This window comes from Cibotium barometz, chromosome 30 (genome assembly GCF_041138505.1).
Source record: "Cibotium barometz isolate CiBa-2024 chromosome 30, ASM4113850v1, whole genome shotgun sequence".
Taxonomy (NCBI): Eukaryota; Viridiplantae; Streptophyta; class Polypodiopsida; order Cyatheales; family Cibotiaceae; genus Cibotium; species Cibotium barometz.
This window is the reverse complement of record NC_141075.1, coordinates 38147839-38163714: the sequence shown is the minus strand read 5'-3', so window position 1 is coordinate 38163714 and position 15876 is coordinate 38147839. Positions and strand designations below refer to the sequence as shown.

The 15876-nt window shown below is 41.4% G+C and overlaps 1 protein-coding gene across 1 annotated transcript; it reads left to right on the top strand.

Annotated features, from left to right (window-relative positions):
- The first annotated feature begins 3843 nt into the window (after window positions 1–3843).
- On the top strand, window positions 3844–7213 carry LOC147621454 (glutamate receptor 3.5-like). Its single transcript, XM_086824192.1, has 6 exons — window positions 3844–4468; window positions 4748–4857; window positions 4938–5228; window positions 5710–5741; window positions 5903–6315; window positions 6597–7213. Exons 1-6 carry the CDS (start codon window positions 4133–4135, stop codon window positions 7071–7073), a joined length of 1659 nt encoding a protein of 552 aa, XP_086680318.1. The 5' UTR covers window positions 3844–4132; the 3' UTR covers window positions 7074–7213.
- Window positions 7214–15876: the final 8663 nt, after the last annotated feature.

Here is a 15876-nt window from a genome sequence, read left to right as displayed (position 1 = left end):
CCGACGAGCCGGTTCTCTGCGCTGCAGTCGCGTCAGATTCCCTGACAAAAAGTCTTCTTCTCCTTCCTCTCGATTGTAGCTATGGCGGGTACCGGTTCTCTGTGCGAGTCAGCGCCTCTGTTGCGCTCAACTTCTCCATACTGCGCTGCTGTGTCTTGCTGCGCTTAGACTGTTCGCTTCTCTTCGCATTAGCTCGTGTCACTTTGCTCTCAAACGCTCTGCTGCTTCCAAGCTTTCATGGCGACCTCGCCTCCTTGGATCTCTACCATCATGACTGTCCACAACAAGTAGTTCGTAGTTGCCATCTTCTTCTTAGAGTTTTCTTCAGGCCTTCGGCTCTACTCGTTCATGTGAGCACGATCAACTAGCCCATGCTCCCTCTCGGCTACTGTAGTACACATGATCAAGTGTTCCAGTGATGGCATGCAAATCACAGCAGCTTTTTCACCCATGCAACACTTGCGGGTTTCTCCCAGCCTGCATAGCTTGATAGGTCATCGATTCTGATTTTTTTGCAGCACTTGTGAACTACTCACAATCCGTGTGCACATTGCTTGCTTTGTCTTTCTCTCACGAGCTCTCTCTCCTCTGTGCTTTTCTCTGAAGGTAGGTGTTGCCGCTGCTCCAACTCTTCCATAGCCATTGAGATGGCCAATACTGTGAGCTCCCAATGCTCTTCAAATGCAACTGTCCATTGGTGCAAATTGTTGCCCCCAAAAACCTGTAAATGTAGCCTCTATCTTGACTAATGGAAGCTTCAATATGAACTTAAATCCTCTACATGCTTCTCCATTGCATGCAATTAATCCAAAGGTGCTATTATAAAGATTTCTTCCATAGAGAAACCAAGGTGCCAACCATGTGAAAGTTACTACTTTCACCACATCATGCCCATCATTATGAGCATGTCCATGAGTGCATCTTCTTCTTGATTCAATCTCTTTGCCTCTTCTAAACCTCTCTCATTGAGGTGTTCCCTTACCATTGACATAGCCTTCATGGCTTCCAAATCAGCATGCTCTTCCTTCAATGCATGCATCCATTCAAGGGTGCTTTTCATTTTGGTTTCTCTCAAGAAACCAAGGTGCAAACCAATGTGAAAACTCCAAAAGCTTCCACCAAACATTGCCCATCTTCTATGAGCAAAACCATGAGCATCACTCTTTCCAATGTGCTCAACCATGGACTTCTTCTAAGCCCATAACCGCTTGTCCCTTCTTAGACAAGCATTGCACCTCTTACACTCTTTGCCCAAATGCAAAGAACCATGGGATCCACAAATCCCACACATAGCAACCCTTCTCAAATATGAACATTCTTCCATGCTCAAATACAAAACTTTGAGGCAAAACTTCACAAAACCAACCTTCATGAGGCATAATCAGCAGGATATCTTCTCTTGGCAGCTTTTCCTTGATGATGATGAAGACTCCATAGCCTTCATAATGCTGAAATCTCCATTTTCAGCTTCCTTGATGATGAGCAAGCTCTCCATGTTGCAAAACTCCATTTGCAACTCTCTTGGGCAGCTTCTATGCAACCTCCTTGTTGCAAATCTCCTCTCAATCCTCTCACAAATGTAAATCTCCTCTCAAATCCTCACAAATACAAATGATAATATGAGTGTGCATAATTTTTTTCTCATAATAACTGAAAATAATGCTTAATCAAAGAAACACACAAACAAGCTAATATACATAATAAACACCATGACCAAGAGCCCATTTGGCTCTGATACCATGTTAAGATTCTAGAAATGGGATTGGTCATGGTGAAGGAGATAGATTAAGCATAAGATAATTAAGGTGGATTAAACCACACTAAGAACTCCATGAGAGAGAGAGGGAGATTGCACACTCAACACTATTCCCTTGTATTGCATATCACAATGAACCATACAATGATATAGGCTCTCTAGCCTTATCCCACTTTACACATCATCATCCATGTGGCAACTCCTTTTCCACTCTTTTAGTCAACTCTCACACACCATGCAATATTACATGTGGCATTCCTATCTCACCACAATATCTTGCACCTCTAGGGTGCTTTCCCACATACACACAACACCGCGATTACATCTCTCAACACCCTTGAGTGTGCCCCATGCCCCTATTATATAGGAGGGCCCTCAAGTGACTCTTGACTCTCCATTTCCCATGTGTGACCCTTGGATGCCTGACCCTAACCTTAACCCTTAATGTTAGTCCTGACCCATGCTCCACTAGAGCTTGTTCCCATGCTCCCATGCTCACAAGCCTAATGTGGGTTAGCTTCCTACTAGTATATGCACACATAATGTACATATAATAATTGACCTTTTCGTAATATTCCATTTGTCAATGGAATGTCATACTCCATTGACCTCTTCATAATATTCCATTTGTCAATGGAGTATTCCAACCCAGTTGCCTACACCAAAGAGGAGTTTGTGCTAAATAGTGTATCAAATAGACCTTTAAGATGGGTCTAATTTGACCCATCTTATATTGTATCAATAGAACTATAAGATGGGTCTTATACTTTTCATTATTATGTTATTTATTGTCTTATTGTCACGTAAAGTGTATAAGCCATGAACACCTCTTAGCCAATCTTTTCATTATTATGCTATTTATTGTCTTATTCTCCCATATAACTTAATAGATGTCCACATACTAGGGAATCTATTCTTTATCACATATACAATATATACATCATTTTGGATGACGATGACCTCAAATAGCTTTATACAACAAAGCACGATTACAAGTGACATAAAGGTGGTAGAGTAAGTTGATGGTCAAGGCTAGGGTTAAAATTTGAATGTGGCAGCCTTAGACTTCAACTTAAAGTGGTAGGTGGTAGAGTAAGTTGATGGTCAAGGCTAGGGTTGAAATTTGAAGGTGGCAGCCTTAGACTTCAACTTAAAGAATTAGAGATGTGGCCTGGGTTGAAATTTGAAGGTGGCAGCCTTAGACTTCAACTTAAAGAATTAGAGATGGCCTTCATCAAAATTCATTCGAGCATTTGTAATATTAATTTTGTGCATTTATAAAATTCATTATTCAATAAAAAGAAAGTGCGAAGTGGTTGTGTAAATTGATTATCTGGGCTAAAATTTGAAGGCATGTCTTAACTCGAAGGCTTAGAAATGGACTTCATCATAGTTCATTCAAGCATTTATAATAACAATTTTAAGCATATATCAAATCCATGGATTTTAAGCATATATCAAATCCGTTATTTAATAGAATTTACTTTAATTTCCCTTCTTTTGATAACTACTAAATCTTTCGGTTGGGCTTCCAAAGGGCCTTCGAATTTCAGCATCAGGGACTAGTGCTAAAAACAACCAACCTTAAGGGTATTTTGCACCGACTATTTTTTTTTTCAATAATGGCATTTTTATTATTGAAAAAAATCGAGACAAGTTACAAAAGTCGGGCTGACATCAAATAGCGGTCAAGGCCATTTTCAGGCCGAGACTTCTCTCACTATCCTAGGCAATCAGCAAGGGTCCCTTCTCTCACTATCCTAGGCAATCAGCAAGGGTCCCTTGAGGTCGGGTTAATAAAGATGGGGCGTGTTGACTTGTAATTTCTAATTCGTCAAAATTTAGAGAAAAATTAAAAATTTTGAAAATCGTGTAGGATAATATATATTTATTCACTTATAAGCGCGAACGTGGACGATGACCAGTATCCGGAAAGTTCGGTGGGGAAAAGTAGCTCTTTACGCCCATTCAGATACTACGGACCCCTGACGATTCACGAATCGTGAGTGAGACACCACTGTCGCGAGTGGAGGGGAAGTTTCGCCGAATTCCATCCAATTGACTTGAGCCGATGACAAGGAGCAGCCGACGAGCCGAAGGCTTGCCATCTAAACATAAACACAGAGAGAGAGAGAGCACACACAGAGAGCGCGAGAGAGAGAGAGAGAGAGAGAGAGAGAGAGAGAGAGAGAGAGCCCGACCCGGCAGGCTTCACCTTTAGAAGACGAGGTCTCGACTATGTATTCTCTCTAGGTAGTACCAGCACTGGTCCAGCTGTAGAGGTTGAATGAAAATAGTAAACCATAGCTGCGGGTACTAAAGCTGCAATATAAAAGAGCCTCGCATTCGCGGAAAAAGGCTACCAAGCGCTTGCTGATGGCGGTCTGCATGGGCTACTCCTCCTCTTCTTTGCTTATGATCACCCTCTTCTTCTTTGCATTATCTTCAAGCTTTGCGAGTACGTCTGATTCTTCTGCTTCTTCCACTAATAGCACAGCTCCGTTGCGGGTGCTTGTGCCTTGGAAGGTGGGCTTTGAGCAATTTGTGTCTCGCTCAGATTATAATAGCACTCTATTTGATGGCTTCAGTGTCCAAGTCTTCTTGCAAGCCCTCCGACGGGTCCAGTCCCCCCCTTCTTATCGTTTCGTGCTGCACGGAAACGGCACCGAAACGCCTTCCTATGACGAGATGATCCAGATGGTTGCCAATGGGGTAAATAAACCCCAAATCGCCTTTCTATCTTTTAATTGTTCCTCCTGTTTTGCCATAATCATACGCAGCTTAAAGCATACTTCGACGTTCTAGATTAGTATTTCCCACATAAATTGTTGGAGATTTGACCGTGTTCATGAATTGATGGAGATTTTGTAAAGTCTTCATTACACCTGCATTTCGTCCAATATACGATAGCAGGCAGATGATTAATGTAGAGATTAACAATCATAATCTGCGTATTAGCTAATTGATTCAAAATCACACATACGTGCGTAGGAAGCGGATGCGATTGTGGCGGATCTGACGATAACAAAGCACCGGATGGACATCGTGGACTTCACGATGCCATATATGGACTCAACGCTGGTGATGGTGACGACCTTCAGGTGAAGATTGTAATGTTTTTGACATGAAGTAAAAGAACCAATTGCAAAAACGAGCAGACAATATACAATTATTGCTGCAGGTATGGGAGCACAGGAGCCCTGTGGGATTTTCTGAGACCCTTCTCATGGCAACTGTGGGTGGTTTTGTTGATCTCCTTCGTAGCCACCGGCGGTGTCCTCTACCTCCTGGAGAACAAGAACCCCGACTTCGCCACCACGTCAATTAGCAAGCGGCGCCCCGCCGCAGCACCAGAGGCCCATCCTTCCCAACTAGCTATCAGCGACCCCTCCGACCCTTCCTCCTTGCAGCGCCCTGGTCCCCCCATCTTTGATAAAGCCTCTCACAAACGCCGCATCCTCAATGCTTATTGGTACGTGCGTGCTCTCCACCCCCTCTTTTGTTACTTTGTAGGTGTGGCAGACCCACTCCCCTCTCTAAAAACTCGTGTCTCTCTTTCTTCGCACTCTCTCTCACTTACACGTTCTGCACAGCATTCATTCCAAAAAAATTCGCTCACTACCTAAAGTTGGCCATATCCAATCTAGTTTTTTTTTCTAATGTTCTCTTCTCTCAAGTAATTAATTAATGCCACGAAAAGTTTGACATGCATATTTACACTCACTTAGAATTTTTCTAAGTATAAGTGAGGATTAAACTGATTGTAGTTTTTTTTCAAACCCACAATCTTAGTACTACACATCTCTTAGGTTTAAGTGCGAAAAATTGAGTGTAATGTCAATAAAGCACGTGTAAGGGTGTGTATACATCAGTGTACCTTGAGAAATTATTATTAGTGTTTATTATGCATGGAATGCATTTTGTGCTATTGAACTAATAAGAAATGCTTGCAGGTTCACTTCTCTTTGCGTCTTTGCTGCTCAACGTAAGCCCATGAACCCACTTATTTGTAAACAATCAACCAAATGTGTTAGTTATATCAAATACAAGTGATCTTAATGCAATTCTAATACAAACTATCCTAAGAGCAGTTTTGAATACTAATACAAGATTCGTTTATATATTATTGCCTTTCATGTATGGCAGAAGAATCAGTGAGGACCCACTTAGGGCGAATTGTGACAGTGGCATGGCTATTTGTGATGCTTATATTCAATTCAAGCTACACAGCTAGTTTGGCCTCCCTCCTTTCGGCCCAACAAAGTTATCCAACAATAGAGGGGTTTGATGCTTTACTTAAGAGTAACATAACAGTGGGATACCAAGAGGGCTCTTTTATGGAAAAATTTTTGACGAATAATATGCAATTTCCGTTAAAAAGGCTAAAGAGTTATGCTTCGGAGCAAGACTATGCAGAAGCCCTTAGAAAAGGGCCTAAACAAGGTGGGATTGGAGCTGTCCTAGATGAGCTCCCCTACACTAAAATTTTGCTCCAATCAGAACATTGTGACTTTACCAGTAGTGGTGATCAGCGTGCTTACTTTGGTGGATTTGGATTCGTAAGTACCTTTTTGCAATCATTATTTCATATGATGTCCCCTATGTGGACCCTTTTAATGTGTCAATTTTATGATTGTTATTATTGCATTAAGGACTATTAAAACTTTTCCTTAATCCGGTAGACACTGCATTATGTCGTCTTTTAAAGTTTCTCTTTGCATGATGTAGCACACAGAGAGAGAGAGAGAGAGAGAGAGAGAGAGAGAGAGAGACAGTCTCTCAACAATAGCTGAACTGAATGAGAGCTCAAATACAGTGAATGCAAAATTGTTATGTGCAGGCCTTCAGGAAGAACTTAAGTAATATAAATGACGAGATATCAAAAGGTATACTGTCATTGGCCGAAGATGGGGTACTACAAAAGCTAAAGAATGGATGGATTGATGGGAATAATGCGGACGATTGCAGCTCAATTGATGAGCCCTCTCATTTAAGGTTGAGAAGCTTTGGAGGGCTCTTCAGTATCCTTGGATTCGTATATTTAATTTGCATACTCTGGCGCTTATTAACAAAGGTCCTTCGCAATGGAAGGTGTGCTCATACTTTTAATGATGCCAATGCTGAGGGTAGTGCTCCTATAATTAAAGGAAGAGAATTAGGCTTGGGATCATTAAGAAGACGCTCAAATAGAGTTAATGATGATCATGATGGATCAGAGAGGGGAGGCAACGATCATGATGGATCACAAAGGGGAGGCCATAGTCATTATGATGACCATGACAATTTGGCCTTGCAAGTACGGTCCCCTGTCTCATAAATTGTACAAGGTTACAAATTGTAAGCCACCTCTCTTTCATTGTATATTACATCTCTTTCATTGACTGTTACCTCCCAATGCAATCAGCTTATATGCTCCAACCTTTTAAATGACTAATATATCCAATTTTGCTGCTTGTACATTTTGACCAAACGTCGTCATTATTTGTGAGATGTGCTTGCCCAACCTCAAAAGAAAGATACATGAGATGCCCTTTGCACCACGCAAGATTAGAGAGAGAACATTTCAGCTTTGATTTAACGTTATTTTGATAGCATAATAGTCTCCTTGACAACGCTAATTAGAGACTTGGAAGAATTAATCATTGCTTGTAATATCTGTCACACCCTCTGATGATAGTGAGCCTCCAATGAAAGCGGGAAGGCCCATAATCAGTAGGAAATCCGTTGCTAGGTGGCAATGAGTGTTGTTGCAGATGGTCCAAAGCCCTAAAGAGATGGCTGTGAACTGCTTCTGAAGTTGCATGGACGGCTGAAACCACATACTGAAATGGGGTAAATACATCCGCAAGGACCAGGGCAACGTCAATCGAGGCAAAGACCACATATTCATCATGATCGTGCCGGGCTTGTTTGGAAGGCAGAATTGCATGTAGATCACCAGGGTTGAGGATGCTAGAAGTGGGCAAGAGTGATATCATCAGCATGGGATAGTGCGGCACCAATGACATACAAAACGCCCACAAGGGCTGCCGGTAAGGATGTCAGAGGTGCATGAGGAGTGTGATGCAACAAGAGTAGAGCCTAAGAAATCCTCCTCTTTGGAGTCAGCAAAGTGGGCAACGCTGACTGTAGAAGGTAGAGGCGTGTTGTAGAGCAGAGTACAGACCATTGAGTTAGTTTTGTGTGCATCAGGGCCTTCGTGTGCACTGGAGTCCGAGCAGAGAGGTGCCTTTACTTGTAGAGGCGACACAGGAGAGAGAGACCGACAGTGACCATCGGAATCACAATGATTGGCATGCAGAGCTGCTTCGTTGAGAGGGAGGCTAAGAAGCTGGGGAGGTGAAGGGGACCACCAGCGGGTGCTGCAGGATTGACCAGGGGAGATGCCTCAATGTTGACATGCACCATGGTAGGTGCTAGTGGAATGACAGCCCAGGAGGAGACCACAACTTGGGCTACAGCATTAGTGGTGCTAGCAGCATGCATGAGAGCTGAATCATGGCCATTAAAGGCCAGAGAAGGATCTGGGCCATTGAGTTGTTGGAGATCTGGGCTGTTGCCAGCAGGAGGGGCCTCTTGGAGAGACGATGCTCAAGAGGAAGTGCCGGTGGAGATGAGGCTAGTGTAAGGGCCCCTTATGCGGGCAGGGGTGGGAGCTCCAAAGGCAAAGGTGAGGGCCCCCAGGAGAGAAGGTGGCAGCTTTTGTAGACCCGAGAGCCCTGCATGGTTTGCTTCAGTAGAGGTGGGCAGAGATCCCCTTGAAAAGGAGATGGGATCTGCAGAAGGCCCCCTTTCGTTGGGGCAAAAATGCCCGCCTTCGTGGACAACAGAGGCCCACCTTGTCATTGGAGCAAGAGCTCCCCTTTGTTGGGGGCGATTTCGGTAGAGATATTTGAAGGGTCCCCTTCGTTGACTGGGATGGTTACTGCAGGGGCCATGGAGAGTGCCTGCGACTGGTGGGCACAAAGGGGTTGGTCTCCTTCAACTGCACAGATGAGAGCAGGTTGGGTGGAGAGACCCTAGATGATAAGGGTGCTGCTGCAAAATTGAGCAAGGGACCCCCTTCAATGTTGCACGAGGAGGCCAGGGCTGATTGAATAGTCGGTGGAGCATGAGTGCCTGCAGCAGCATTTGAGAGGTAAGGGGATCTGCTACAGGTGAGTAAGAGCCACCGAGGATAGAGTGGTTGGAGAGGGACTGGAGCCTGCAGCAACATAATCGACCAAGGCACTTGCAAAAAAATCAGCATGGAGGTGGTGGGGTTCGTCAGTTGCAGCGGAGGTTCATGGGCACCCACATGAGCCCAGGGTTAGTTAGGTTCCGTTTACCATGTCAAAATAAAAAAGGGATTGCATACTAGGGCTAGACAACTGCTGCTGTATACCAAGAAATGTATTTGTATTATGTAAAGTTTTTTTTGTTTTTTTGTTTTTTTTTGTTTTTTTTTTGCCTGCCCTTAGCGTTGTGTATGAGCGGTTGTTTTGTTGCCCATTAAGAGTTGCTTTCTATGAGTTAATGCACCTTTGCCTTTCATGAGTTATGGGCCTCACATCCTCTAAAAGACCAAATTTCAAAAACTCTCTTTAGTCCTTTAGTTCATTGAACATTCCATTTTCAACCGTTGCTTTCTATGAGTTAATGCACCTTTGCCTTTCACGAGTCATATATGGGAGTGACATCCTCTAAATGGCCAAAAACTCTCTCTAGTCCTCTCGTTCATTGAACATTCCCTTTTCGCTATTGGTCCGACCATTCAATTACCTACATTCTTATTCCTGCACAATAAAAAGGAAGGCCATCGTGATTCCTCACCTTGTTTAATGAATAAAGAGACTTGTATTGACACTCCAGAGAGAAGATTATATTATCATGCCCTATACATGATTGGGCTAATGTCTCTCTAACCTCCTAAAGCAGGCTACCTACTATAGCTTTCTGATAAGGACTACTGCTTGTCTCAACAGCTTGCAAACTTCTACCAGAAGTGCCTGCACCTTGAACTTGGGATTGACTTATCTCCATTCTTTCCCTTGAAAGAGCACTTTATTCCTTGCATCCCAAATTGAAGTGATCAGCATTGCTCTTATAGTGTCCATACAAACGTTAATGCAGGCTTCATTCTTCCTTTCACTCCCAACAACCCTTGTCTTCAAGTTATCTTATCCTGTACAGTGTTGGCAGACTTTAACAAATTCTCCAAAGCTTTGCATGCCTCTTGTACACTCTGGAGTTCCCATAGTACATGATAACATCTATCCACCTTGGTTTTGCATTTCTGGCAATAATCATTTACACCTTCCAAATAGATCCTTTGTGAGAAATTTTTGATGCAAGGTCCTCCACAGTATCAGATTCAATCTAGTAGATGGGATAGCTTTCCATACTTGCATAGTTAGTTTTTTGCAAGTCTTGAGGTCTAATCTCATAAGTCTTCTGTTCCATTTTACCTTAGTTTTCTCCACCCACTTTGGGTTACTTAATCTCACTTTGTGTTTACACATGTCGTGCCTTCTATCTGCTATAATCCAGTCCCTAAGTCTAGCTTCTCTTTGGCCAGCTGTCCTTAACTTACTCAAGGTACTGACCAAAAAATTACGTTTCTTCCTGCTGAATTTCTTGATTGGTGATCCAATTCAATTTTTTGCGATTCCATACATCTGCCCAAGTCTTCTATCCCTTTTCTCACCATGATTTGGAGCAGCCTGTTAGCCATCATAAAGCCATTGATTTTGACTTTTCCCCTAGACATGCTTGTCTGTCCAATTAGCATTATTCCAAATCTTCTTGTTCACAGTAGCTTCCTGTATATGCACTGCCTCATTAATTTTGCCCAAGGCTGGTCCCCCTCCAACTTTGCAATCCATTTTGTTGTCAATTCTTGTGCCTTATTCAAAACAATAGGTATGCCCCATCCTCCTTGCTGCTTAGGGGAACAAATCTGCTCCCATGAAATTATGTGCCATGATTCTCTTTGAGAAAAGGTCCACAAGAATTGCTTCATGTGTTTCTCCATCTTAGACCAACTGCTCTTAGCAAAGGGGAAAATAGTAGCAATGTAAACTAGCATTGCTGCAACAATGTGCTTCAGCACAACAAGTCTTCTAGACAGACTTAAGTCTAGATGAATCCTCCTGGCCATTTTCTGTAGAAGCCTTTCCATCATCCATTCAAATGCCTACTTGGCTGTAATTTCCAATCTTATATCCCAATCAGGCCTCTTTATGTATCTGATAAGGTCACAGTCCTTCTTTACCCCAACATCCTTGAAGAAAGTAGAGTTGGGGCTATCTCCAACCTTTAACCAGTAGAGCCCAGATTGGACCCTAGTAGATTCAGCTTTACTCTTCTCTTCTGCTTTCAGAAATTCTTCAGTTCTGGCAAGCAATTTCATCCTCTTTATGTTCACTACATGTACCAAAATCATGATCTCCATGAATCTAGTAGCCGTTTTCTCATCCTTCCTTCTCTTAGTTGCTTTCCTCTTCCCACACCTCTTAGCCTCTACGACCAGTGCTTGGCTGTATGCTGCCCATACTTTTAATGGATCAGAATCCCCCTGCTTGACTTCTGTCCAGATTCTTCTCAAAATTGAACACCATGCTTTATCCACTTAGATGAGACCATGTATGAGGTCTCGGTTGACTTAAATACCAAGGCAATATTCTAAGTCGCTCGCACCACCAGCCATGGAGAAAGCATCACTCAGCTCAGCTATAGCAATATTGATTGATTGAATGTTCATTGTTGCTGCCCAGGAGCAAGGTGTCATCTACATAGATTGCCACCACTAGGAATATACCTCGAGAGTGCCTTGTGTACACATTCACATTAGAGTGAATACGTATATAATCATGATTCAGCATGACATGGAGATGGCTTTAGACTATATAGTGCTTTGTGGAGATGACAAACTTTTTTTGGAGATGCCTTGGACCAGAGCACAACAAAGGTTGCACCATGTAAATCTGCTCAACCCTAGGTCGTCCCATGAAGAAATGTTTTCTTAACATCCATTTGGTGAAGAGGGTAGTCATAGTGGGCCACCATTCTATATATACATCATGGCTATGAAACCACTCTTTTCCTATAATAGCATCTACTTTATCAGGATTCATTATCATGAAATCTGATGGCTCTGAGTAGCTCTGTATACTTATAGGCAATTGAGACACTCGTCAACGACGATCGCAAAAAGGTAGAGCTAATCTTTGAAAAAATGTGTTGATCTAGGCTATGCGCTTGGTGGTGTTTGAAGTGCTTGCATTGCATCACAGGTTCAAACGCCCAGGGTCGCTTGAGGTGGTGCTTATAAAGATGGAGTGAGGTGGTGCCTTATAAAGTGACTTGTAATTTCTAATTAGTCAAACTTTAGGAAAAAAAAAAGTAAAAAATGAAAACAGTGTTGATCTGAAATTGATATTTTTTTTGGAACATAATTATAATAGTATTTATTAAGTCTCCAACCACAAGCGCTTCTGGTCTGCATGGGCTGCTCCTCCTCCTCTTCGCTTATGATCATCCTCTTCTTCTTTGCATTATCTTCAAGCTTTGCGAGTACGTCTGATTCTTCTGCTTCTTCCACTAATAGCACAACTGATCTGTTGCGGGTGCTTGTGCCTTGGACGGTGGACTTTGATCGTTGTGAAAGCTGGATCGACAGATCGTGTGAAGAGCTAGATTGTTGGATCATTGAAAGCTGGATCGTCTACGAGCTGAAAAGAGCTCCCGATCATCGGATCGTTTCATACTAACTAGATCGAGGAGTTGAATGGGATCGTCTGATGATCGAGGAGTTGAATCGGATTGTCTGATGCTAGATCGTCTTTGATCAATTATTTGTGTCTCGCTCAGATCAAAATTTGATTGCTGTAGTGTCCAAGTCTTCTTTTGCAAGCCCTGTGAGGGTTTCCCCCCCTTCTTATTGTTTCGTGCTCCACGGAAACGGTATATATCGAAACACCATCCTATGACGTAATAAACCCCAAATCGCCTTTCTATCTGTTAATTTCCCATAATCGTACACTATGTGCTTCGACGTTCTAGATTAGTATTTTCGCACATAAACACAAGGAGCTTTTGTTCATTCTCTATATAGGAAAAAAAAAGCATTCACTAGATAATCCTCTAAATATAAATGAACATATCTAAAAAAAGTGCAAACTAGAGAAAATGAAACACTTTCCTAGATAGGCTAACTAGGAAATATGTGCATAGATTTTTCTATATAGAAAATATGTACATGGATTTCTCTATATAGAAAATATGTGCATGGATTTCTCTATAATTTTCTAAATATAAATGAACATATCTAGAAAAAGTGCAAACTAGAAAAAATGAAACACTTTCCTAGATAGGCTAACTAGAAAATATGTGCATGGATTTCTCTATATAGGAAAATTTACCTACATAGGAATTTTGTTTCAACTTTTCTATGTAAGTAAATTTTCCTATATGATTTCTCTATATAGGAAAATTTGCTTACATAGGAATTTTTCTCCTATATAGGCAAGTTTGCCTACATAGGAATTTTTGAGATATACACGAAAAATAAAAATTCTTATGTAGGCAAATTTGCCTATATAGAGAAATCCATGCACACATTTCCTAGTTAACATATCTAGGAATGTAAGGTTCCCCCCTTCCAAAAATAGGGAAAACACTTAAGATAGTCCACTAAGTCTTATCTTGGAGAAAATTTCCTACTCATCGACACCTTGACCATGCAGAGATTCAAGGATACGATTCATAGTAGGTAAGACCTAGTTCTATCCCGCAACATGGGAGCGTGATCTTCTAAAAATCAAACCACCCACCATAGGGTAATTGATCATAATTTGGGCAACTACTAGTCTTGATTTCTTAGAGACAACGCTTTTTTTCTCATCCACGTAAGGTACAGCCGCCCGCCGGCCTCGTCTTCTAGAATAGAATTGCTCGAGAACCTATTTATCTAACAACATAGGGCTTTCACTTAATATGTTGGAAAGCTACCCGACTAATCGGATCCACTCGTCCGTAGGATGGTGCCGTCGGGGCATTCCATCCTCCCACTTTCCACCCTACTCACGCGTCAATTTGTTTTCTAATTAATCGTATCACACTGTTTGACATAAATAAATATGTTCTTTAATTAAGGTCCTTTTTCACAAGGTTTGTTAAAACAGCCTTTTTACACAATACAATAATGCCAAGACAAGATTTATAAAAAAAAAGTTTATACATGAATCAATTTCATACAAGCCAAACCGTCTTTCTTATTCTTTTCCTTTATACCGTCGATGATCTAGAATTCGGTCTTCCAGCCTCTACATGCTGGGCAAAACCCTACGGGACCATACACCTCATCGTTGTCGGGTCGCTGGCGAGGACTCAAGCCGGCCTATTGCCCTCTCAGGCTCCATCGCTCGATCCTCCCGCCTCTCAGAGGGATGTCTGCACACTAGGGTGGGCTAATTCACCACACTAGGGTGGACTAATTCACTGCACTAGCCTGGGCCCTCAGAACTAGGTAGCATCACAATCACTCGCCTCAATCGGCGAACCTCATTCTCCCAATGGTATGAGGGATACCATGGGCCAACTCCGGGCCTTACTAACGTCTCCGCCGTCCGGCTACACAAGCACAAGAACGGGGCATTGTCAAGGTAAGGAGAAGTTATACCTGTATCTTAATTTAACCAAGACAACCATCCATTTACTCAACTAAACCATAGGACTAGAATCCATGTTACCTTCTTAAGAAAACAATCCTTTTCACAAAGATTTTAGTATTTCAAGTTGAGATTACGACAAGACATTCTTTATTAAGGCATATGCTATTGTTTAAAAGAATACAAACTTTAAATAGTAAATCAATCAAATAGATCACTAATTAACAATTAATAGAGAAGCCGGGGCCATACCTCAACCCCTAAGAATGATATATAATTGAAAAATAAAATATGTATATACCTTATAAAAATTTATCGTTTATCGTCGTTGCCTTTGCTCCTTAACAAGAGCTTTAGAACTTGACATATGAGAATAGAGTCTTCTAATACCTTCTCTTATGATTGAAATCATCCAATCATCCCCAAGCTTTATCTCCTCTTACTCGTACTGTGACTCTTCTCTCTTTCTAAGGTCTATGGCAAAATAGCCTTCTCTACAGGGCTACGGCATACTATTCTTTCTCTAAAAGAAAAGCTATGGAATTTTGGTCTCTTTCTTCAAAAGACCATAGCGATCTAACCTTCTCTTCTAAGATATTAGATAAGAATGAAGAGATATATACATCTCAAGCTCTAGGATTACCTTGAGGCTACTTGCTGCCTTCTTATAGTTTTCCCTGTGTAGAGACCCTAACAGAATCAGCAAATTGTTTCGGCTGTAACTCTCTGATAAAAACTTAGAATATGATCATATAACCAGTCAAAAGAGCCGGAAGGCATCTAGTCTACAAGCCAATGCAGGCAGAATAGGCAAAAACGTCTGTATATAGCCACAAACGCGCCATCTTTAAAAACGTGTTGTTTTTCCACATTTTTAGTCTGCATGGACTCTAAATATGTAAAAGTACTTTAAATACGACCTCCTATCACCTAAATTCAAATTTCTATTTTTGGAGATACTTATCTCTTAATAGAACTATTCTTATCTTCTTATTTCTTTTAGGATTTTTGATGCTTTTCTAATATTTCTAGCCTTGTTGTCTCACTCTTCTCTAAGTGCACTCTCTTTCCTTCTTGAAATCTATATTAAAAGAGACACATACATATATGGCTTGGAAGAGACCTTACAAGGAAAATGTTTCATTTTCCCTAGTTTGTATTTTTTCTAGATATCCTTATATCTATCTAAGAAATTATATAGTGAAGACATTGTAACTCTAAATAGTGAATACATTGTATCTCTATATAGGGAATACATAGAAGCTTACCTTTTTCTATCTATGAATCACATTAATATACTATTCACCACATTTTGTAAACATTTCAAGATTATCTATCAAATATTAAGTCTATATACAATAGGTGTCCCATGTTAGATCTACATCCATGACTACATTCATTAGAGAGGTTTGGCTTATCATTTCACCACCTGTACATACATGCAAACACATCTTAACTTTGAAACTTCAG